This window comes from Schistocerca piceifrons, chromosome 1, assembly GCF_021461385.2.
Source record: "Schistocerca piceifrons isolate TAMUIC-IGC-003096 chromosome 1, iqSchPice1.1, whole genome shotgun sequence".
NCBI classification, from domain to species: Eukaryota; Metazoa; Arthropoda; class Insecta; order Orthoptera; family Acrididae; genus Schistocerca; species Schistocerca piceifrons.
Window position 1 is genome coordinate 232,271,688 of NC_060138.1, and position 24,522 is coordinate 232,296,209.

The 24,522-nt window shown below is 40.0% G+C and overlaps 1 protein-coding gene across 1 annotated transcript in view; it reads left to right on the plus strand.

Annotated features, from left to right (window-relative positions):
• LOC124803212 (DNA-dependent protein kinase catalytic subunit-like) overlaps nucleotides 1-24,522 on the plus strand; it is a 561,762-nt gene that overhangs the window by 283,423 nt on the left and 253,817 nt on the right. Inside the window, exons 26-27 of the mRNA XM_047264427.1 lie at nucleotides 9,034-9,420; nucleotides 9,666-9,843. Coding sequence (XP_047120383.1) covers nucleotides 9,034-9,420; nucleotides 9,666-9,843 — 565 coding nt within the window. The remainder of the gene's footprint in view (nucleotides 1-9,033; nucleotides 9,421-9,665; nucleotides 9,844-24,522) is intronic.

The window sequence follows — 24,522 nt, forward strand, 5'->3', positions numbered from 1 at the left end:
TTTGACACAATGCTTGAAGTAGAAATAACTGAACAGTCAAGGTAGTCTGTTCTACACCTCGTTCCCAAAAAGGAGCAGCTGGGCATTTATGCAGCGATTATCTCAAGCTCAGCTCTAGAACTGTGTGCTACCCTGCTACCCTGTGCCGTTGTTGCAAGACCACAATTATGCATTATGTGGACCAACAATATTCAGTGTTTGGACTGCACTTAAGCTTGTACAAGGATTCCTGTGGCAGAGGAAGACAACCCAAAAATGTCAATCATTACTCTGTTTTGACTTTTTGAAAGCAAGTTCATGACTTTTGGTTCACAGAACGCTGCTCAAACCTGGCAAAGTCTTATCGATTCCGTCCTGCAAGACCTGCCATTTTCCTTTGTCTGCTTTGATGATGTAGTAGTGTTTTTGACCATGAAGGAGCAACACCACCAGCAGCTTAAGGAGGTACTAAAATGTTTGGAACTGTACGTTGTGGTGTTAATCATGGACAAGTAAATGTAAAGGTAACCCAAAAACACATTCCTAGGCCACTGACTATTGTCTGCAGGATCCGTACCATTAACCGAAAATGTTGAAGCCATTCTTCTGATAACAAGGCCAGCCACAGTTAAGAAATTATCCCTGTTCCTGGGGATGTTGAACTTCTACCACCACCATCTACCATGTGCAGTAGAACTGCAAGAACCATTAAATGTGGAATACACCAGTCCAAAGGTTAGATGCAGTACCCCATTGCATAGACTGAGCTGATGTGCTACCCTTTCAGGGCTGCAAAGCAAAATATGGCAAACACAGCACTCCTCATGCACCCCAAGCTTGACACGAGGTTGGCATTGATGGTGCACATAAGCCAAACTGCTATTGGCAGGGCATTGCAGTAATTGTTGGATTGTTCACAGTAACTACTTGTGTACTTCTTGAATAAATTGTCAGTGTCACAGCAGGGGTGCTGTGCTTACGATTGCAAACACCAGGCTGTGTACAAAATGTTGAAATACTTTTAGCCACAGATTGAAGTGAGAGTATCTGTGATCTACATGGATCACAAGCCATTAATCTACACATCCAAGTGGAACAGCAACAACTGCCCTTCTTAACAATACAAACATCTTGAGCATATCAGCTAATGTAGTACAGACATAAACACATTTCTGGCATTACCGGTGTAGTGGCTGACTGCCTCTTGTGTGTCAACAGATTGTCGAGACCTACAGATTTTCTGTAACTGGCCAAGACTCAGCAAGGTGAGCAAGAGTTCCAGAGTTTCATCAGTGATGCAACTTCCATGGCCAGCCATCAGAATTAGATTTGTTCACTGAGTTGTTACAGTTCTGCGGGTACAGATACCACAAGACCACAAGTCCATATGTGCAGTGGAACTTCTTGGACACCTGCTCGTACTATAATCTCCTTGGTCGAACTGTGTACAATCTAGGCATGGACTACTCAGCTGCAGAACTGGTCTATGGTGAAACGTGGCATGTTCCTGGAGAATTTGTTGATGCCATTTCTCTATAAATATCAATACAGACCAGCCAGATTCCTGCATTGGTTAAGAGACCACATCGCAGAGATCCTATCTCCCAAAGCTGCCAGATAAGACATGTCAACCATTTATGTGCATCACAACTTAGGCAGCCATTTGCACTTAATGCTCTGAACAGACGATATCAAGCCATCATTACAATCCCCGTACACCGAACTGTACCATGTATTAAGAAGTGGTACGTCAACTCTGAACATAGTGGTAAATGGCAAGTCCACAAACATTTCACTCAGCTGCATCAAGCCTGCATACATTTCCAACAAAGCGGCACCATCTACAGCAGCATCAAGACCTCTGCATCTTCCACAACAAGCACCACAATCTTTACCACAGGTGCAATAACTGGTTGACCCAGAAGGACAACGAGCATGCATGACCCGTTCTGGCTGCCACATGCATTTTCCTGCCTGTTTCCAGGACGACGTTGTGTGTCCACCGAAAAGGCTGATGTATTGTCTGCTACACTTTTTGCATGTCATTGTCACAGTCATCGGTCAAGAATCCCACCAACCAGAGCCATTATTTGTATTTTGTGGTGTAGTGTTGTGTGTGGGATGTGAAAAGTGAATCGCTGCTGTCGAGTAGCTTCCGCACCAGTCGCCAGGGGCACTGAGTTTTTATATGTTCTTATGGTTTTTCTGTGAGGTGTTTTATTTTTTCACTTGTGAATTTAATATGCTTTTGTATGTTTCATCCTTTTTGTTCTGGTCTTGCTTACTGTCATTCCTGGTTACAGTAGTAATTAGCTACTTTCATTTCCCTAATATTCTCATGTTCAGGAACAATTTTGCTATTGTGTTAGGCATTCTGGTCCAGCTATTCACCGGAATGTAGCAATTTGCTTGTTCATCCTAGACAGATAAGCTCCATATCTACAAATAAAGAATTTCAGTCAAGTGCAACATTTAGTCGCAGAGTAAACACGTTATTCAGAAGTTGGTTAGCCCAAATTAAGATGAATCTGTCAATTTCAAAAAGTTTCGAGCAGAGAGAATTGCAGAATTTTGCAGACAATCACCCATCAAGCTAAATGTTATGTAGTGTGGAAACTGTACTTCTACACTGCTGGTCATTAAAATGGTAACACCAGGAAAAATAACAAATAACAAGATTTTTATTATGTATATAATAGTATAGTAGGAAAAATACATGATTAAATTTGTATGTGATTCAAGTACACTCCTGGAAATGGAAAAAAGAACACATTGACACCGGTGTGTCAGACCCACCATACTTGCTCCGGACACTGCGAGAGGGCTGTACAAGCAATGATCACACGCACGGCACAGCGGACACACCAGGAACCGCGGTGTTGGCCGTCGAATGGCGCTAGCTGCGCAGCATTTGTGCACCGCCGCCGTCAGTGTCAGCCAGTTTGCCGTGGCATACGGAGCTCCATCGCAGTCTTTAACACTGGTAGCATGCCGTGACAGCGTGGACGTGAACCGTATGTGCAGTTGACGGACTTTGAGCGAGGGCGTATAGTGGGCATGCGGGAGGCCGGGTGGACGTACCGCCGAATTGCTCAACACGTGGGACGTGAGGTCTCCACAGTACATCGATGTTGTCGCCAGTGGTCGGCGGAAGGTGCACGTGCCCGTCGACCTGGGACCGGACCGCAGCGACGCACGGATGCACGCCAAGACCGTAGGATCCTACGCAGTGCCGTAGGGGACCGTACCGCCACTTCCCAGCAAATTAGGGACACTGTTGCTCCTGGGGTATCGGCGAGGACCATTCGCAACCGTCTCCATGAAGCTGGGCTACGGTCCCGCACACCGTTAGGCCGTCTTCCGCTCACGCCCCAACATCGTGCAGCCCGCCTCCAGTGGTGTCGCGACAGACGTGAATGGAGGGACGAATGGAGACGTGTCGTCTTCAGCGATGAGAGTCGCTTCTGCCTTGGTGCCAATGATGGTCGTATGCGTGTTTGGCGCCGTGCAGGTGAGCGCCACAATCAGGACTGCATACGACCGAGGCACACAGGGCCAACACCCGGCATCATGGTGTGGGGAGCGATCTCCTACACTGGCCGTACACTACTGGTGATCGTCGAGGGGACACTGAATAGTGCACGGTACATCCAAACCGTCATCGAACCCATCGTTCTACCATTCCTAGACCGGCAAGGGAACTTGCTGTTCCAACAGGACAATGCACGTCCGCATGTATCCCGTGCCACCCAACGTGCTCTAGAAGGTGTAAGTCAACTACCCTGGCCAGCAAGATCTCCGGATCTGTCCCCCATTGAGCATGTTTGGGACTGGATGAAGCGTCGTCTCACGCGGTCTGCACGTCCAGCACGAACGCTGGTCCAACTGAGGCGCCAGGTGGAAATGGCATGGCAAGCCGTTCCACAGGACTACATCCAGTATCTCTACGATCGTCTCCATGGGAGAATATCAGCCTGCATTGCTGTGAAAGGTGGATATACACTGTACTAGTGCCGACATTGTGCATGCTCTGTTGCCTGTGTCTATGTGCCTGTGATTCTGTCAGTGTGATCATGTGATGTATCTGACCCCAGGAATGTGTCAATAAAGTTTCCCCTTCCTGGGGCAATGAATTCACGGTGTTCTTATTTCAATTTCCAGGAGTGTATATACAGGGAAGAAATTTAGTACACAGAGCTGCCATATCTTGCCGCCATAGTCCTAACTGGGCTGGACATAGTGAAACTGTCCTTGGATGACAGTCATGGTAATGTCATTCCGTGCTGCTTCAGCTCTTTGTCAAATACAATTAATTGTGATGACTGGTGAGCGATTACATGTGACACTCTTGGCATCCTGCGGCTAGCTGTTTCAAGTGGGTGAGATATCTGGAGAAGGTGTTGGACAGGGCGACAGTTGAACACCACCTATATTGAGGTAGGAAGGGACAATATGGGTAATGTGTAGTCTTTTTGTTATTTTGTTGCAATATAGGGCACAGCCATAGTGAATGAAGTCTGGAAATGTTCTTCTTCTTAGAGCCTCCACACATGGATACCTACATGATGTTGCATGCAAACCTGCAAATCAACTGAAAAGTCAGTACAGTGTCACTCTTGTTTCAAGTAATGTTGAGAGCATCACAGTCAGTGCACCCCACTGCTGTCCTATCAAAGCAAACCACCACAATGCTCGCCGTACCAACAGTCTGTGGTACTCCAGATGATATATTACTGTCCATGTGGATACTTATCTTCCTGCAAATATCCTGATCCGAGATTCGTGATTTGGCTGTTCTACCCTGCATGGCTAAGTGAATATTATGTCTGTCTGCCCCGGCGCTAATCACTTGGGGCACTAGGACAGGGCTATTAAGAGGCTATTGGCTATGGCTCTCCTGAAATCGCCAATTTCATACTCACATGACAGTCAAGGGATACTAATTGATGGAAGCAACAGTATTGCAGAGCTATAAATGCAGCCTTGATAGGCAATGGTTTTGGTGATGTTGAATTCTGAAATGTGATGGTAGACATTTTCTCCTTGCCTGAAGCATAACAGTGTTCTCAAACATGAACACTTAATGTGATTTCTGAATGAGAAACATGCTGTGTAATCTTTCCTTGTACATACTGTATGTACAGGGTGTTTCAAAAATGACCGGTATATTTGAAACAGCAATAAAAACGAAACGAGCAGCGATAGAAATACACCGTTTGTTGCAATATGCTTGGGACAACAGTACATTTTCAGGCAGACAAACTTTCGAAATTACAGTAGTTACAATTTTCAACAACAGATGGCGCTGTGGTCTGGGAAACTCTATAGTACGATATTTTCCACATATCCACCATGCGTAGCAATATTATGGCGTAGTCTCTGAATGAAATTACCCGAAACCTTTGACAACGTGTTTGGCGGAATGGCTTCACATGCAGATGAGATGTACTGCTACAGCTGTTCAATTGTTTCTGGATTCTGGCGGTACACCTCGTCTTTCAAGTGTCCCCACAGAAAGAAGTCACAGGGGTTCATGTCTGGCGAATAGGGAGGCCAATCCACGCCGCCTCCTGTATGTTTCGGATAGCGCAAAGCAATCACACGATCATCGAAATATTCATTCAGGAAATTAAAGACGTCGGCCGTGCGATGTGGCCGGGCACCATCTTGCATAAACCACGAAGTGTTCGCAGTGTCGTCTAAGGCAGTTTGTACCGCCACAAATTCACGAAGAATGTCCAGATAGCGTGATGCAGTAATCGTTTCGGATCTGAAAAATGGGCCAATGATTCCTTTGGAAGAAATGGCGGCCCAGACCAGTACTTTTTGAGGATGCAGGGACGATGGGACTGCAACATGGGGCTTTTCGGTTCCCCATATGCACCAGTTCTGTTTATTGACGAAGCCGTCCAGGTAAAAATAAGCTTCGTCAGTAAACCAAATGCTGCCCACATGCATATCGCCGTCATCAATCCTGTGCACTATATCGTTAGCGAATGTCTCTCGTGCAGCAATGGTAGCGGCGCTGAGGGGTTGCCGCGTTTGAATTTTGTATGGATAGAGGTGTAAACTCTGGCGCATGAGACGATACGTGGACGTTGGCGTCATTTGGACCGCAGCTGCAACATGGCGAACGGAAACCCGAGGCCGCTGTTGGATCACCTGCTGCACTAGCTGCGCGTTGCCCTCTGTGGTTGCCGTACGCGGTCGCCCTACCTTTCCAGCACGTTCATCCGTCACGTTCCCAGTCCGTTGATATTTTTCAAACAGATCCTTTATTGTATCGCTTTTCGGTCCTTTGGTTACATTAAACCTCCGTTGAAAACTTTGTCTTGTTGCAACAACACTGTGTTCTAGGCGGTGGAATTCCAACACCAGAAAAATCCTCTGTTCTAAGGAATAAACCATGCTGTCTACAGCACACTTGCACGTTGTGAACAGCACACGCTTACAGCAGAAAGACGACATACAGAATGGCGCACCCACAGACTGCGTTGTCTTTTATATCTTTCACATCACTTGCAGCGCCATCTGTTGTTGAAAATTGTAACTACTGTAATTTCGAAAGTTTGTCTGCCTGAAAATGTACTGTTGTCCCAAGCATATTGCAACAAACGGTGTATTTCTATCGCTGCTCGTTTAGTTTTTATTGCCGTTTCAAATATACCGGTCATTTTTGAAACACCCTGTAGGTAGCATTGTTCATGCTTACTTTTGTGTGGTTGTACCAAAATGCTAATCATTTTCATGTTGAAGCATGTCCTGCACTATGTACCAGTTTCACATTTCTTGCATGCTGCCTTCATGGTGTTGCAATTTTAACAGTCAAGAGTGTATGTACACTGATCAGCTGGAAATATCATGACCACCTACTTAATAGCCAGTATATTCACTTTTGGCACAAATAACATGGTATGGAAGCAGTAAGGTCTTCGTAGGCCACTGGGAGGAGTTGGCACCTAATTCCTGTAAATTGCAGAGGAGGGGGCCATGAGCTCTGATGCCGGGTTCAATCACATCCCAGATGTGTTCAATCTGGTTCAGATCTGGTAAGCTGGGAGCCCAACACATCAATTGGAACTCGCCACTGTATTCCTCCAACCACTCCATCATGCTCCTGGCCTTGTGACATGGCGCCTTATCTTGTTGAAAAACGCCACTGCCATCGCAAAACATGATTGTCATGAAGGGGTGTGTGTGGTCTGCAATCAGTGTAGAATACTACTCAGCTGTCATGGTGCCTTGCACAAGCTCCACTGGATCCATGGATGCTCACTTGAATGTTCCGCAGAGCATAATGGAGCCAGTGCCAGCTTGTCTCCATCCTGCAGTACAGCTGTCGAGGAGCTATTCCCCTGGAAGACAATAGATTCGCACCCACCTACAGGCGTGGTGAAGAAGGCACCGAGATTCATCAGACCATGGAATGCTCTGCCACTGTGTCAACATCCAGCGCCGATGATCACTTGCCCAGTTCCTTCAGTCGTAATTGCTGATGTCATGGTGTTCAACATTGGCACGTGCATGGGTCATCCGTCAGCTGCGGAGGCCCATCATTAGGAGTGTATGGTGCACTGTGTATGCACACACACTTCTACTCTCTCCAGCATTAAAGTCTACCACAGTTCGCCGCCTGCTCTGTTTTACCGGTCTGTCCAGCCTATTATGTTCGTCATCTGTAGTCAGGGGTGGTGGCCCAACCCCACAGCATCTGGGCTTGGTTTCACCTTTGTTTTGTCACTTGTTGAAGACACTCACCACAGCACTCCTCAGACACCCAACAAGTTGTACAGTTTCCTAAATGCTCGTGCTGAGCCTCCAGGCCATCACAATCTGCCCTCGGTCAAACTCCAGCTTGTGCGCCTTCCCCATTCTACACAATGACAGCACACTAACTGATACTACATACATTGCACATGTGTCTGACTAGCAGTCATTCCTCACCAGGTGTCATTACTGTTGCCTGATTGGATTTACATTTATAGTAGGGTAGTGATTGTAATGTTCTGGCCAATCAGAGTATATTGATTTTTGTTATTTGTGTACTTTCCTTGGTTGCACATTTTTGAAACAAGCTTGCTGTGTGAATTCTGAACCACATGCATGGAGATATCTCCCAGAAATTTCATTAATGAAACTTCCTGGCAGATTAAAACTGTGTGCCAGACTGAGACTCGAACTCGGGACCTTTGCCTTTCACGGTCAAGTGCTCTACCAACTGAGCTACCCAAGCACGACTCACGCCCCATCCTCACAGGCTTTAATTCCGCCAGTATCTCGTCTCCTACAAAGCTGTGAGGACGGAGTGTGAGTCGTGCTTGGGTAGCTCAGTTGGTAGAGCACTTGCCCGTGAAAGGCAAAGGTCCCGAGTTCGAGTCTCGGTGCGGCATACAGTTTTAATCTGCCAGGAAGTTTCATATCAGCGCACACTCCGCTGTAGAGTGAAAATTTCATTCTAATTTCATTAATGTTTGTCATCTAATTGTAGTATCAAACATAAAATTACTTAAAAGAAGCACAAAAGCAACTTTTAATTTCTGTGGTATTAGATATATTGTTTTTTCACATATCATTACAAGTAGTTAAACACTAGAAGCTCTGAGCAAGAAGTAAATATAATTTAAAGAACATGCTACATTTAAGCTTCTGATCTACTTACTGGTTTTCTGCAGTGTAGGTGGAGAATGAAACATGAAGGGCTCAAATAGAGTGGTGTGTTGTGGAAGACTACCTCGTTGTATCAGGTTCTATGATAATGCATGTTTGGAAAATGAAGTATGCAAGAATGAACTAAGTTCAGAAAATAACTTTAGGATAGGGAAGAATAGGAATGACCAGAGGTAAGGCAATACCTGGACAAACTGTTAAGAGATGATACATGAACAGAGGGAGTAGTTGAAAAGTGAGAGAAGAGCAGAAGGTCCGAAGAAGTAGGGTTTTTCATCCAATTTACCTGTTGAATAAAAGTGACAAATCTTTCACTTTAATCTATTCATTATGTTACTCCCTGATCAGTGTTACAACTTTAATAAAACTTTTTTGCTATCTTTCCAGGTTGACATCAGAAAAGCAACAGGAATGCTTGGAAACAGCATTCTCCGTGTTTAGTAACAGAGTGTATGATTCAAACACACGACTGGGCAGCATTGAGAAGTTTCTGGTGCCTCTTGTTAAGTACAGTAGTATTAGTGCAATTCAAACCTTTTATGCTAAATATATTAAAGATATTATGAAAAATTTGTCTAGCATGGTGGAAGACACCAATATATTCATCACGAAACATGACATTGTTTCAAAATTTGGTGCTTCCCAGTTATTAGATGTTTTACATTTCAAGTGCAGTAAGGAAGTACTTGAAGACAAAGCAAGCCCCATCACAAATGCAGCTTTTCCAGGTGCTGTCATTGTAGGAAAAGAGCTGATGAAGGAAATTGTTAAGAGGTTTGTATATTTTTTTCTGATATACATTTCTTCTTCTTCTTCTTCTTCTTCTTTGTGCATTTCTGTAAATAAAGTGGTTATCAGCACATTCAAACATGGTGTTACTGCTGAAGCAGCAGAAATAATACAATCTTTGAATGGCTTTGTAATTCAGGACAAATCGATAAACCAACTGCTGTGTTACATAGGTAATGCAGCTACAGAACAGGTAACAACACACTACTTCCATTTGCATTTTGTTATAGATTGAAAGCGTTTCGGAGTATTGAGAAACCATCAAATGCTATGGAAGATCCTGAAGTGCTGGAACTGTTTCGCAAGATGCAATGTGCTGCATACAATGGTCTAGTAGCTGTCATTACAAACACAAAATTTGAAGAAACTTTTGTTTCTGGATTCCTGTTTTCAGAGAACCAGCAGAAGGTAAGTGTCTGTTTCAGATATCTGTCTTTAGTTAATGAAATTGTCAGAGTATATTAGTACGTTGGCTAATTTTATACCCTAACTTGTGAGTGTGTAATTAAGAAAGGCAATAGATTTGTGGTTTCAGGACATCACACTGTTGGTTGGTTTATAAGATATAAGAACAAGATATTGGGACCACAGTACAGAACTAGAACCAAAACGTGAGAAACAGAAGAAAGTGGGAATAGAAACATATGATTAAAAATTGAGACATAATACATGAAAAATGAAGGACTTAATCAAAATCGTACAGACTTAAAAAAGAAGCTAGAAACATGAAAATATGAAAACTGGTCTATCTCCCCTCCATTTACTTTGTGGTTTCCCTGTTTACCTACATACATGTAGGTGCACTGTCCAAGAAAACAAAACTTCTCATAGAATACATTAAATGTATTCACAGTTGTGAATATGGGCAACCATCGGCTGTATAATGAAATAACAACAATGAAAATTTGTGCCAGAATGGGACTTGAACCCAGTTTCCCACATATCGCGAGCTGTCACCTCACAATTCAGCTCTCCGAGCACACTCCACAACCAGACCCAAACTTCTACATGTTGTCAACCATGTGTCTATAACCTGCACTTATATGTTCATTATGTGTATTCTCATGCAGGGGAGACATTTTAATCAAAAGTTGTTTGCCCGGTACATGCACATCCGAAGGAACATTGCATCGTAATTCGGAATAAAACAGGCACTGCAATATGGTATTTCATAGAATGGTCATGGTGGGAAATGAATACATAGTGAGGGGTGTGATTGACATCTGGAATCAATCTGTTGTGCAGCGGTGAGCTGACATATCTAAAACCATCACTCACAGCATCTGATGAAAATGATTAGGTTATTTTGTATAAATATAGTGCAGAAGGATTGAATGATCAGATTGAACATCTGGAAGTATTTGAAGAATATCATTATGATTATGAAATCAACTAACATTTCACAAAATATTTATATCCACAAATAAGTTGGAATGGTGTCAGGCCAGCATACCCATCTGCAGCAGTCAACACCACTATTGAGAAATCTTTTTCATTTTATGGTGTTTACAATGCATTGTGTAATCTGTATTCATGTAGTTATGCAAACTTACACCGGAGTGAATAGTGTCATAACGTAACCTACATATGCCGTGTGGAGTGTGTGTAATCTTGCATTCATGTTATCACATTAGTCGCATACAAACAAAGGGTCAAAATTATACAGACAGTAAGGGTTTCATATTTATTTTGAAATAAGAATCCAATGGTTACAAAAAATGTTAGAGGTGGTATCAGGTCCTGAATGAGCTGTATGTATAAGGCACACATTTGTAAACAGTTTATGTTTCATAACAGACACCTGTCTGCCACATGAGTATTAGTGGAATTACCTTGAGAAACAATACACAACTGTTTGTGATGTGTCCACAATGGAATTTACCACTGTTTACATTTTGCGTTAGCTGTTGAAGATGAAACATTACTAATTACAGGAATTGTATCTGAGAAAAATTCAGTCATAAACTCATAAATTATTAAATACAATTGCTGGCCATCACTTACCTTCTGGTGGCAAAATGGCTAGTACCATCGATACACACACAGAAAAGTGTGCCCTTCTTGCAAATGAGAATGACCTGCACTTTTTTCCAGTCATTAGGAATTCTTCGCGGTCAGTGGCACACTACTGCTAGAAGAGGAGCAAAGTCTTTCATATACTCTATGTAAGTTGTATTGGTATCTGGTTAAGACGATTGGTCTTTCCTTCTTTGAGCAATTGTATTTGCTTTTTTATCCCATGGTCTCTTCCATCAGTATCAGTCATGTTGACATTCATGCAATGAGTTACATGAGAAAACTACTGTGTAATCTTCCTCAGTTATACAGATTTGGGAAAAGACATGTAGTATTTTTGTCTTCTTTCTGTCATTTTCTATTTCAGTGCCATTACAGTCACAGTGTGTCTGGGTAGACAGCTTTGATTAAAACTTAACCGGTTTTCATGGCATTGTTTCAGGTACTTAACTTGCTGTAATCAACTATTTGATTGAAGTGTGTAACTCAAGTTTCTCACAAGTTCTCCACCAAAAATTTCACCTGGTTCCAGTTTTATCTATCTCAGGCAATTTATGTAAAATTAACCAAAACATAACATAGCTGAATCACTTATACATTTAAAATATATTTATTGTGTCACGACACAGATAAAACTGTGGCAAGACTGATGCGATACAGATACTGTCATTGCTGCCTGTATGGACTTCAACAGTTATGAAGTTACATTATGCATTGTTCAAACTGGTATTAATCAAATTTATAGTTAGGATTGTGATGCTTTCACAAAACTGGTTATAGAACTTGGCTTCACAGTTCATTATAATATTTCTAAAACGGTGAGCATGTTGAAATACTACAGTTTTTGCATTTAAGTTACATGGAATGCATACCAATAACAATCTCTTAATTGTTTCTGTAAATTACTTTACACACATAATGTGACTTCTGTTCTGAACATAAATCCTATGTCTTTACAGTTGGCTGCATCATAATTACTATCACTTTTCTATGTATAAATTCCACAGATGGTAAACTGGGTTTTGTTTACATTATATTTGACACATTTTCAATTTGTGGTTCAGTTTCTCATTAAAATTCATCTTAATTGATCATAATTGTCTTAAATCTGCTTGTTCTCATCAACACGGTAACCCAACAATTTTGCTCACCATGTCCCTGTCTAAAGTGCATTATATTATACTCTTGAAGTTTGTCATTGATGCTCGATGTATTCAGTTTTGGATGTGAAGTTTACACATTTACTCCTTATCTGAAATGTGTTTCTTGTTGCTCTTGCTTAGCAGGAATATCTCCGGACCTTTCTTTATATTCCTGTTTACAGTTGTATTCACTGATGCTGTAGCAGCATTAGGATTACTGATTTCCTGTTCTATGCCAAGTGGGACGAAAAGTTTGGGCCTGTTGGTGACCAGGAAATCTAATATGTAATTTTCACAAGTCGATCTGCAGTTAGCTGCTTAAGGTAACTTCTGGATAAGACATTTACACTGCTTTACTTACTATTGGTCAGGAATGGAGACAAAGATTGATATCTGACTTTCAGTAAGGAATATACCATCCTCAGGCAGTAATGCACATTTTGCACCTGTTGCTCATGCTACCTACTAACTGTTGAGGATTCCTTGGGGATACTGTCCCACTCCTCTCTCGACGGGGTTTCAGTTCTTGCAAGGTTCAGGGAGTGGGTGTTCATTAAGAAAAATGTTTTCCATGAGCATCCCAGGAATGTTCTATAGAGTTTAGGTCCATGTTGTACACAGACAATTCCATGTGTTCAGTATCTTCACTTTACAGTGTGCCTGACACCTGGTCCTGTGTGGTTGGACATTGTCATCCATGAACAGAAATTCAGGACTGGCACACCTCTAAACAGACTACATGACCCAGAATAATCTCCCTGCAATACCACTGTGCTGTAATGGTACCTCGCACAAAGATATGCAATGGTATTTGGACTATGAGCCTAATGCTTGCCAACACAAAATGCTTATGCCATACTGATGACATTCATAAACACTCTATCAGTTATAACATATTCCCCCCCCCCCCCCCCCCCCCACCACCACCACCACCACCACCACCACCACACACAAAAACAAGTGGCAGGAAGCACTTGCCACCGTGAAGTGGGATTCATTGGAGAACATCACTCTATACCACTGTTACTGACCGCTGCCTACACCAACAAAAACTTTCTCTACGAAGGCATGATTGAAGTGGGATGCGTTTAACAAGTTTCACAGCATACAAACTAGCCTAATTTAATCACCGCAGAAAGGTTCTGGCAGAGACCAGTGTACTGGTAGTAGTTGCAAAGTCTGCAGCAGTCCCCCTAGAAATGAGATGTCTGTTATTTTTCACCACTAGGGCTCCATATCGATCTTCTTGGAGTGTTGTGGCCCATCAGCATGCTTTCGCATAACATTTTCACTTTTAACGTCCTTTTCTAATCATGAGAGGACACTTTTGGACACACCAATTACTGTGGCGGCAGTAGTGACACTTGAGCCATCCAACTGCTCATCCATGATCGTAAGCACTCAAATGATGTCTTGCAGACATGTTGCCCTATTACATGGAATATCACACAAATCAGTTCCACAGCAACTTCTGTGAAGCACCATTGTGTGTGTACTGTTGAGTGGATACAATGTATTCAGGCACAGGCTTCTCAGCAATTGAACATCCCACCCCCTACATTACCTTTACTATCATTGGTTGGTTGTTCTCTAGCAGGTAGCAGTTGCTCCTTAGCAAGTGACATTTGTTCCTTAGCAATTGTCAACCAGTGTAGAACAATTTCACATTATTCCCTCTCTCTACTACCTGCTCTAATCACTTGAGGCTATGAGTTTGTAGTTGTTACGTTGAAATCTCCACCTAAAACTATAATATCACAAGGAAATATTTGCAAAATATTCAAGTCCCTTCAAATGTTCCACTCCTTCTGAAGCAGGGGATCTATAAAAGCATCCAATGACCACCTTTAACACATCTTCACACAAATAATTTCCCATTTGGAATCTGTACTAACCTTACTAGATATTATCATATTTTTAGTGATAAACATGCCTCTACTGCCAAAATTCAACCCATCTTTGGAAGAAACACCTCAGTCATAATTCATAATTTTTTTGTTATTAACATCTGGCTTCAGTCAGACTTCTGGCCTTTATACCATGTGAACATTGTTACAGTTTATAAATAATACTAGTCCTGGGACCTTTCTGCAGACACACTAGCAGTTAACTAAATCTATATTAACATTTTCTTGCTGTGGTCTGTCATAAAGAGGGCTTCTCTCTTTCATTAATAGTGATCATATTTTTCCCTGCTTGAACTTCGAATGTATCTTATCGTGCTTGTAGAGGAACTTCTCTGTCCCAAAAAAAAAAAAAAAAAAAACACATATGCAGGCCATATGTACTCCACTATAGTAGCTGCTTCCTATGCTTAGTACGAGCCTGGCCTATTAAGGACAGGTTGGGGGGTCTACAATTCTCCACACTGTAACAGAGTTAGAAAAATTTTCACCCAAGATAATCATAAAATCATCTGAGCATCTGGTTTAAGCCTGCCACTTGGCTACAAATCAGAGGACTGTTATCAGTTCTAGTAAAAGTGTTTTGCATTTTTTTTTTTCACAAGACGTGAATCATATTAGTTAAAATGTGTACAAATGAAACTTTGTCACATAAAGACACCAGCAGGAGAAACTGAAATTTTAAGGTGTACACTGAACTGAGACAATGGTATGCCATTTCACCTATTTTATTTAACCTTGTCCTAGAGAAAATCAAGAGAGAATTTTCTAAAATCAGTCTACAAGGAATCTAGCTACAGGATGTGAACATTACAAGACTTGCCTATGCAGATGATGTAGCACAAGTAAGTAGTTCCAAAACAGAATTAATCAGAATGATGCAAAATTACTACAAAATTGCTGAGAAAACAAGATTACATGTTAATGATGAAAAGACAGAATACCTGCCCATAAGTAAGAAAACAAGAAAAGATGCACCTTTGACTGTAGATGGATTCAATTTCAAGACTGTTGACCACTTCAAGTACCTAGGAAGTCAGTTTAGTAATAACAACAGAACAGATATAGAAATAGATGCCTGTTTAGCAACAGCAAACAAGACACTTTTTAGTTTCATCAAAATTCTAAGAAAAAGATCACTATGCAGTTACTTTAAAATCCGCTTATATCAATCGACCATTATATCTGTGATGTTATATGGATGTGAAACATTAATATTTAGAAAGAAAGACGAAGAACAACTGTTAACATTCGAAAGAAAAGTACTAAAGAAAATTTTTGGACTTAATGCGACAAAAATAACATGGAATGGAGAATAAGAAGAAATGAAGAATTAAGAGAGCTGTACAAACACCATAACATCGTCAAAGTGCTCAAGAGGAGAAGGTTGAATTGGACAGGCCATATAGCAAGAATGACAGATAATAACCACCTAGAATGGCATTCAGCAGAACAATAGATGGAACGAGAGGAAGAGGAAGACCCAGAATCAGATGGTCAGGTGGCGGGATAACATTCAGGAGGACACAGCTAGGATGAACAGCAACAGCAACTGGACAAACAGAGCATTCGACAGACAGAAGTGGAAGAGACTCATCGAGCAGGCGTACGGTCGAAAAGGCCCTTGCCACATGTATTGTAAAGTAAAGTAAAAAAAGTAATTCCTGCTTCATCATGAAAGCACTTCCTAATAGTATAACATTTTATTATTCGATATTTCCCTTTACTTAACTCATTTGCTCCAGTTTTCTTTACTGTTAATTAAATGCAAAATCACGTATGTTACGCAAGGGTTTGTACTGAAACTTTTTTTCCTCTATTTGATCCACAAGTCCTTCACTATTTTATCTTGCAAAGCTACCTATTCATCATGTGTTGTATTTATTTCGTCTGTTTCACTCAGTAGTTACCTAATATTCCCACTGAAACTCTTGACATGCAGGTTTTTTTTAAAAAAGATTGATCCAGGTCTCGTCATTTTGAGCAGCATCTATAAATTATGTTCTGACTCTAAATCTGCTCCTTGAATCTCCTCCAGTTTAAAATTGGTTTCGAATTTTTTGTCTTAACCATTATATAGTCAATATGAAACTGACAGGTGTCTTTAGGTGTCTTCCATAAATGCAGCCATTCTTCAGGAGTTGTAAAACAGGTGTTTGCAGTGATTAATTCATGCTCTATGGAGTATTCGACCAGGTACCTTCTCCCTCCATTGGTATTCCTCAGTTCATATTTGTAACCTTTCTTTTATTTCTTCCTTTTTTCTTGTCCTTTTCCTGCTGTCACATTTCCAATCCTTATGGCAATTACACTTTAATATCCTTTAATTATTTGAATAATTTCTTTTATCTCGTCAGGCATTTTTCAATCTCTTCATAATCTGTTGAGCTTGCAGCTATTAGATGTGTTTGCTGATGTAAAAAAAAAAAAAAAAAAAAAAAAAAAAAAAAAAAAAAAAAAAGTAATCCTGATTGACCATTACGATACCAAAATGGAGGTAGATAAAATGAAGGCCACAACACTAAAAGCTGCCTTTGAAACTATTAAGCTAAGACCATCAGAGTGCAGTTCCTATGTTTGATCATTTCACAAATGTTATTTGATATAGAAGTAAGGGAATGTGTAAATTAAAAAAGAAAGAAAGAAAGAAAAAGGAAGTCAAATCACTTGATAGAGGAAAAGTCACAGGACCTAATGGAGTGCCTACTAGGATCTACCTCAAATATACATTGGATCTGTCACTTTAAGCATCACTTTTCTGAAGGTAATAGTAATAACTGAATGTGTCACATGATTGGAAAAGGGTGCAGGTGGTGTCACTCTGTAAGGAGGTTATAAGATGGATACACACCTCTGTTGAAAGGTCAGAGAAACATGTGGCATCTGAAGAAGATCAGCAGACATTTCAGCAGTTGCAGGGGCACTAGTCTGGATGATTAGCTGATCTGGCCTTGTAACATTAGTTAAATGACCTTGATGTGTTAATATTGCGAATGGATTTTAGTGAGGAGAAATTAACAGCCCTTTATATTCCATAAGAAAAATAATTTCCATTCATAACTCTGGGCAGGAACTTCACATGAGGATTTCATCAGGAGAAACAAAAATGGCATTCTGCATGTTGGTGTGTGGGATGTTACATTCCGTAATTGGTAGTTATGTTAGAGAATTGAAAAGGGGAAGTGGATAAGTTGAAGTTGAATATGGTGGGAATTAGTGGATGTGGTGGCAGAATGAACAGGACTTTGGGTCATATTAGCACAAGGTTGTGAACACAAAATGGTTTGTTGTAATGCAGAAGTATATTTAATAATGATTTTAAAAAATAGGAGTGTAGATAGGCTACTGTGTATAACACAGGAACTTGTTGTAGTTGCCAGGATAGACACAGAGCCAGTGCCCACCACGGCAGTTCTAGTTTATATGCCAACTACCTCTGCAGATAGTGATGGTCTGGAAGGAATTTCTTTTGAGATAACAGAAATTATTCAAATAGTTAAGGGAGACAAAAAAATTTAATTATGGTGAGGGACTGGAGTTTGATAGCTGGAAAAGGGAGAGAAGGAAATATAGTAAGAGAACATGGATGGGGGAAGAAGAATGAAAGGGGATGCTACCTGGTAGTTTTGCACTGAGTAAAATTTAATTATAGCTAATATTTAGTTTAAATCATGAAAGAAGATTGGATATGTGAAATAGACCTAGAGACACTATGAGATTTCAAACAGATTACAAAATGCTAAGCCAGATATTGAAACCAGATTTTAAACTGCAGAACATTTCCAGGGGGAGATGTTGACATGGTCAACAATTAATTTGTTGTGAACTTCAGATTAAAGCTGAAGAAATTGTAAAAAAAGTAGCAAATTAAGAAAGTAGAGCCTGAGTAGTTTCACGCAACAGAACTTGTTGAGAATTTCAAAGGGAGCCTTACTCAACGATTGAATGAAAACTGGCTTAGGAACACAATAGGAGACGAACTGTATCCTTGAGAAATTATGCTGTGAAGGCAGCACAGAATCGCACACATCATGTCCAAACCTTTTCAAAGAATTGGGCATACTAACCACAGCTTCTCAGTATATTTATTCCTTGATGAAGTTTGTTGTAAATAATACATCTCTTTTTCCAACTAACTGCTTAGTACACAGTATCAATACTAGGAATAAGAACAATATACATAAATATTTAAAATCACTTACTCTTGCCCAGGAAGGAGTCCAGTATTCAGCAACGCATATTTTCAATGAGTTACCAGCAACCATTAAGAGTTTAGTTTGACAAGGCACAATGTAAACATAATTTAATAGAATTTTTGTGGCCAACTCCTTCTATTCCATCCATGAACTTATCAACAAGTGCAGTAGACCATTTTAATGAAGATTTATTATACTTTAATTTTTGACAATACTTGGTTGTAACAGCCAAGTAACTACCTACTGTGTGAATGATAGATATATGGAAAACGGATGTAAGTCTTAAGTCTGTAAATAGTGGAAGTTTAATTTTAAATCTTGTACGTAATTTGACTGTTCTTAACTGAAGATCATTGAAATGAATAATTTACTTTAATTTTTGACAATACTTGGTTGTAATAGCCAAGTGACTAGCTGCTGTGTGAATGATGGATTTAATGAAAGCAGGTGTAAATATTAAACCTGTAAATATTAAGAGGTTTAATTTTGATTCAAGTACATAATTTTACTATTTATTGACTGAGAATCATTAAAATTAATGAAACTCAAATTTTTCTAATTACATTTTTTGTAATGTGTTTATCTGACATGCCCCCCACCCCCGAGGATCCCCTCTTTTATGGGTCTATGGAATGAATAATTAATCTAATCTAAGGTAAAAAGACAAGACCCTGTGGAAAACCTTGGATGATGGCTAATTATTAATAAAAAGAGAAAATACAAAAACATAATAGTAGTACAGCAAAGACCTCTAAAAAGTTACATTTACAGAAGTGCAAACTGGCAAAACAGGGATGGCTAGAGAAGAAATGCAAGACTTACGAAATATGCATGACTATGGAAAAGATAGAAGTATCATATAGAAAAATTAAAGAACGGCTTTATACATATCAAGAGCTCAGATAGCAAGTTCATACTAAGTAAAGAAAAGAAGATTGAAAGTTGGAGGGAATGCATAGAGGCCTATATGAAGGGAAAAAGAACTTGAAGAGAAAGAGTAGAGGAAATAAATGAAGGTGTAGGGGGAAGATGATTTGACGCAGCCCTGGAAGACTTAACTTCAAACACGTCACCTGAACTACACAACATTCTTTCACACTTACTGAGATCATCTGATACATCTGTATATATCAGGGGGACAATATTCTGATCCTCTCTGAATACTACTATAGATATCATTGCCAAGCAACTGGATGAGGGCATGATTTCAGTTCACATCAAAGGACTCAATTTTGCACCCACTCCCAATTAGACACCTATAAAAGGTATCATAAGTGCAGTGGAGCAGGCAGCTACATGTCTCCTACCTGAAGCACCTGAAGAATAATTTCTTTCCACAAACAAAACCTATGAAATCAAACATCTGGAGCAGGGAGAGACCATCCATACAGAGACTAAGAGAATGCCCAGATATTGTGGTCTTACCAGACAACAAGGCAACAAACCTGTGATCCTATCTCACAATGATTACTCTGAGAACCTGCAAGAAGACAGCACATATCAGAAGATCGACACTGATTCTACCAAGAGAATGGTGAGGAAGACCACAGTGCTTCTCTAGGAATCCAGCTTGCCAGACAAAGTTAAGAAGCAGCTACGACAGAGAGCACCAGTTCCACTGAGACTTTAAGTACTTTCAAGGTTCGCAAAGATGAGATGCCTTTAAGACCCATTATTAGTAACATTGGTGCCCTGCAGTTTTCAGTCTTTCTCGTGTGCCTGTCACATTCAATCGATGCCTTTACTTTGCAGTGTATTTTTATCTTTACTCATAAATTATTTATGTTCTACCAAATTTGCTTGAAGTAAATTTCAGACAAGAAATTGCAAACAATCTTTGATGAATTCCTGTCTGCCAGATAAGAAATGGGAGACACATAATTAGAACTGGTGTTGTAACAGCCTCATCAGGATCTTACTCACTATATTCTCCAAGTTTTCTCCGAAGCACTGTATCACTATCGCTTCTGAGGCAGTTGGTCTGTAAAAGCATCTGATTGCCAGGTAGGACCAATCTTTGATGCTTATCTTTGCCCAGGTTATTTAAACTAGAGTTCTGTAATAACCTCACTAGATATCTAGTTCTTTATATTAATCAAACAATGGAAAATCCAGGATGAAATGTAACAATATTATGAGAAGGAAAGTTGCTACTCACCATATAGCAGAGATGCTGAGTCACAGATAGGTACAACAAAAAGACTCTCACAATTAAACTTTTTGGGGCTTAAGGCCTTTGTCAACAAAAACACACACACACACACACACACACACACACACACAAGCTGCAGTTTCAGGCAACTGAAACCACACTGCTTTTCTTTTAATTTCTGTCCTGTCGTGCAATAGGTATTACAATCTGAATTCTGGATTTTGCTATAGTTAACTTATTTTTTCATCCAGTTATCTGTTGTTGAAAGTCTGTGGGCATTATTACCTTTAGTATATGAGATCAATTCTGGACCTCTTCAAGGGTGCTTTTGCTCTTTACTGACATTACATTAATATATTCTTTCTGACCTAAAAGTACCCAAGGTCACTTCCGAGAGTAACTTGGATTATCTTTATAAAGAGCTATCTCCAGGTGTATATGACTTGGGACTACCGGGAGATCCGGGAAAAACCCGGGAATTTTTTAGAATTCCGGGAAGTTTTCATTGTTTTAGTTTTCAATTAAATTGTCGCATATGAGTAGTACCTTCTCCCGCTTCTGGCTACAGAAGTGTGACAGTTAGCTGTACAAGCAATAGCAGCAAGCAGCCAGATGCCATCCGGAAGAACTTTACTGGTGCGCCTAAGCCGCCAGATTCGCGTATGCGCAACAGGCCCGGAACTAGGGGTAGGGGGTGAGGGCAAACCAGGGTATCAGTTTCAAGAGGGGGGGGGGGGGGGGGGGGGGGGGGGGGGGGGGGGGGGGGGGAAGGGGGGGAAAATTCATATTATTGAGAAGACCTTGTTTCACAAAGCACCTAGCACCCAGTGCACATTGGTCTATCGATTACTCATATGATTTTTTAACACAACCCTGTTGGTTTTTTAACATTTTTGATCAAATCCTAAGTTGATTTCTGAATGAATCGTAAGTTGATTTTTGAATGTGTGCATAATGTACATGATGTCTCTGCCAGAGGAATCCCCATTGCATCTAGAAATAAACATTCCTGCCGACAAAAGAGGACGGGGCTATAAGAACTGAGCGAATAGAGCCGAACGGGTGAATGCCAGTCACTGTTTATGTGGTTGACTGGGTTTGCCAATGATCAGCATTGCTATAATTACTAGCGAATTCCATAGATTCAGACTACCAGAGTGGAAATAAATGACTAACAGGAATAACAGGCAACAAAAATTATGTATTGTCTTCTCTAAGTATCCAAGGAAACGAAATTTTGCCAGAAAATTTTTGGCCAGACCGCTACACTACTAAGGACCAGTTATACAGTCCCCAGCTAGCAGCCGTTAAAGTTCTATTCTGGGAGCCGCGCGGAAAATGCGTTGTACAACAACGTAATAATGCCTAACCGGAGAATAAATGCGGGATAACTAAACCGGTGATTGTGGCAGGGTTAGTGAAGTTAACCAGAGAATAAGTTTTGACACTGGCAGGAATAGTTAGAGAGTTAGTGATGACAAGATTGTTTGTTAGAATGAGGAAGGAGGAGAAAAGGGGATTCTCACAAATGACGGAAGAATATGACGATTCAAAATGTATATAAAAATTTTGTACTACTACTACATTTCGATCTCATGCTTCAGAAGCTAGAGTGTACGAATGAAATGTGAAACCATTTCCTAACATAGTTATAATTTGTTGTAAAATTGTCATCACATGGAATCTTACCTATCTTGTTTGTATTCATATCTACTGTTATGTGGTGGAAAAGTAGGTTTGTCTTCCATCCACACAAGTTAGACCTATTTGTTTTTAGGTTTCCTTACCGCAACATGTAGTCCTCCAAAGCTCTTTTAAATTCCGATTCTAATACTGGATCCCCTATCTCTTCTAAATCGACTCCTGTTTCTTCTTCTATCACGTAAGTCAAATCTTCACCCTCATAGAGGCTTTCAATGTATTCTTTCCACCTATCTGCTCTCTCCTCTGCATTTATGGAATGAGTGCTGTCTGTTGGACTGCTAAGAACCTTTATTTCTCAAGAACTGGTAAACATAACAAGTTCAAATTTGTTACATATTAAGGTCTATGGTCCCTTGGTGGTGTAAAACTTTTAAGTTTCTAAGTCACTACAATCAAATTATATGGCCATTTTTATCACATATTTTAATATTTGAAAACTCACTCATCAAAACCTATGGGGTACTTCCCATTGACTTAGAATCGTGAAATTTGGCAAGAAAAAAGGAATCGTAGCACAACTAAAAGCAAAAATCCGAAAGCTGTTAATTTGTAAAACAAATTGACATATCATGTTGTCCCATACCAAGGTTTGTGGTCCCTTGGCAGTGAAAAAATTGTAAGCTTCTAAGTGAATGCAGTAAAAACATATGGCCACTTATGTCACATGTTTTGATACTTGCAAATTCACACATCAAAACATATAGGATACTTCCTGTTGACATAGAAGCACGAAACTTGACAAGAAGCAAGGTTTCAATGTACACGTGAAGTAAAACATTTAAAACTTGTTAAAGTGTAATTGCATCACATAAAAAATATCTTTTGCCATGTGAACATAAGTTGCATTCATCATCCATGAAAAGCATAATAGACGAACATTAGTGCAGGCGAAAATAAAATGCAACTCAGTCATTTTTAGTAGGTAAATAAAAAATATTTTATTAAATCTTCTCTCTCTATGTATATAAACTGATGTCCCCCTCGTCACTCCTTTTTGTATGTCCAGTATAATCGGAAGAACTGCTGTGAAGATTTTGATCTGGTCTTGAAATATTGCCAGTAGTGATATTGATAACAGGCGAAAATAATTGAGGTCCTCCATTCCCACGATGGGTGAACTATCTATATACGTAATTAAGTTTGTACAGAAACCTTCTTGCACTTGTCCAATTTTTGTAATAATATTTGTAAATATCAATTGTTTCATCATTTTAAGAATTTTGAATATTTCTGCCAGCATGATTCAATAACAACTTTGCAAGATCTTTGCAAATGAACGTCGATTTACAGCTCATAGGTAAGTTTGTTGTTACGGCTTGGAGCTGTTAATGTTATTCTTTAGCAAAATATGTGAAGTTTCTACCTTATTATTTTTTAAGATTGAGTGATTTGGTATTTGGAATGCACTGAACCCAAATTACATGTCTTGTCAAACAGCTTTTTCATATCAGGCTAACTACCCAATTTGGGCTTATTTTTAATAAAACCTTAGAAACAAAAACCAAGGAGTGTCACGTTGTGTATCCTTTGTAAAGGTAGGACAGAATTATATCTTCTTAGTAGAAGCATATATCGAATTCATCATCATCATCATCATCATCATTATTATTATTATTATTATTATTATTATTATTATTATTATTATTATTTTGCTTATGAAGTTGCTGGATTTCGGTAATTGAGCTACACCAATCTTTTGATCATGCTCTTCTGAGGAAAAAAAGTGTCAGTAAACATTGCTCCTGCTTAAGGCAGAAAAGACATTTAAGTTTTGTTCTAGGTTCCTGAGAGTTTCGCTGTCTCAAAGTGGATAGTTTTGCACTTTCACTTTGTTGCCTGAGTGAAGAACTGACTTCTCAAAACAGAATATCTTTGTGATACAGTTTCTGTTTTCATCTTACTGGCTTAACATTTCAAAACAAAACCCCTTAGAGCTACACTTTCAGTGTCCAAGTTCCAGTACCATAATAAAC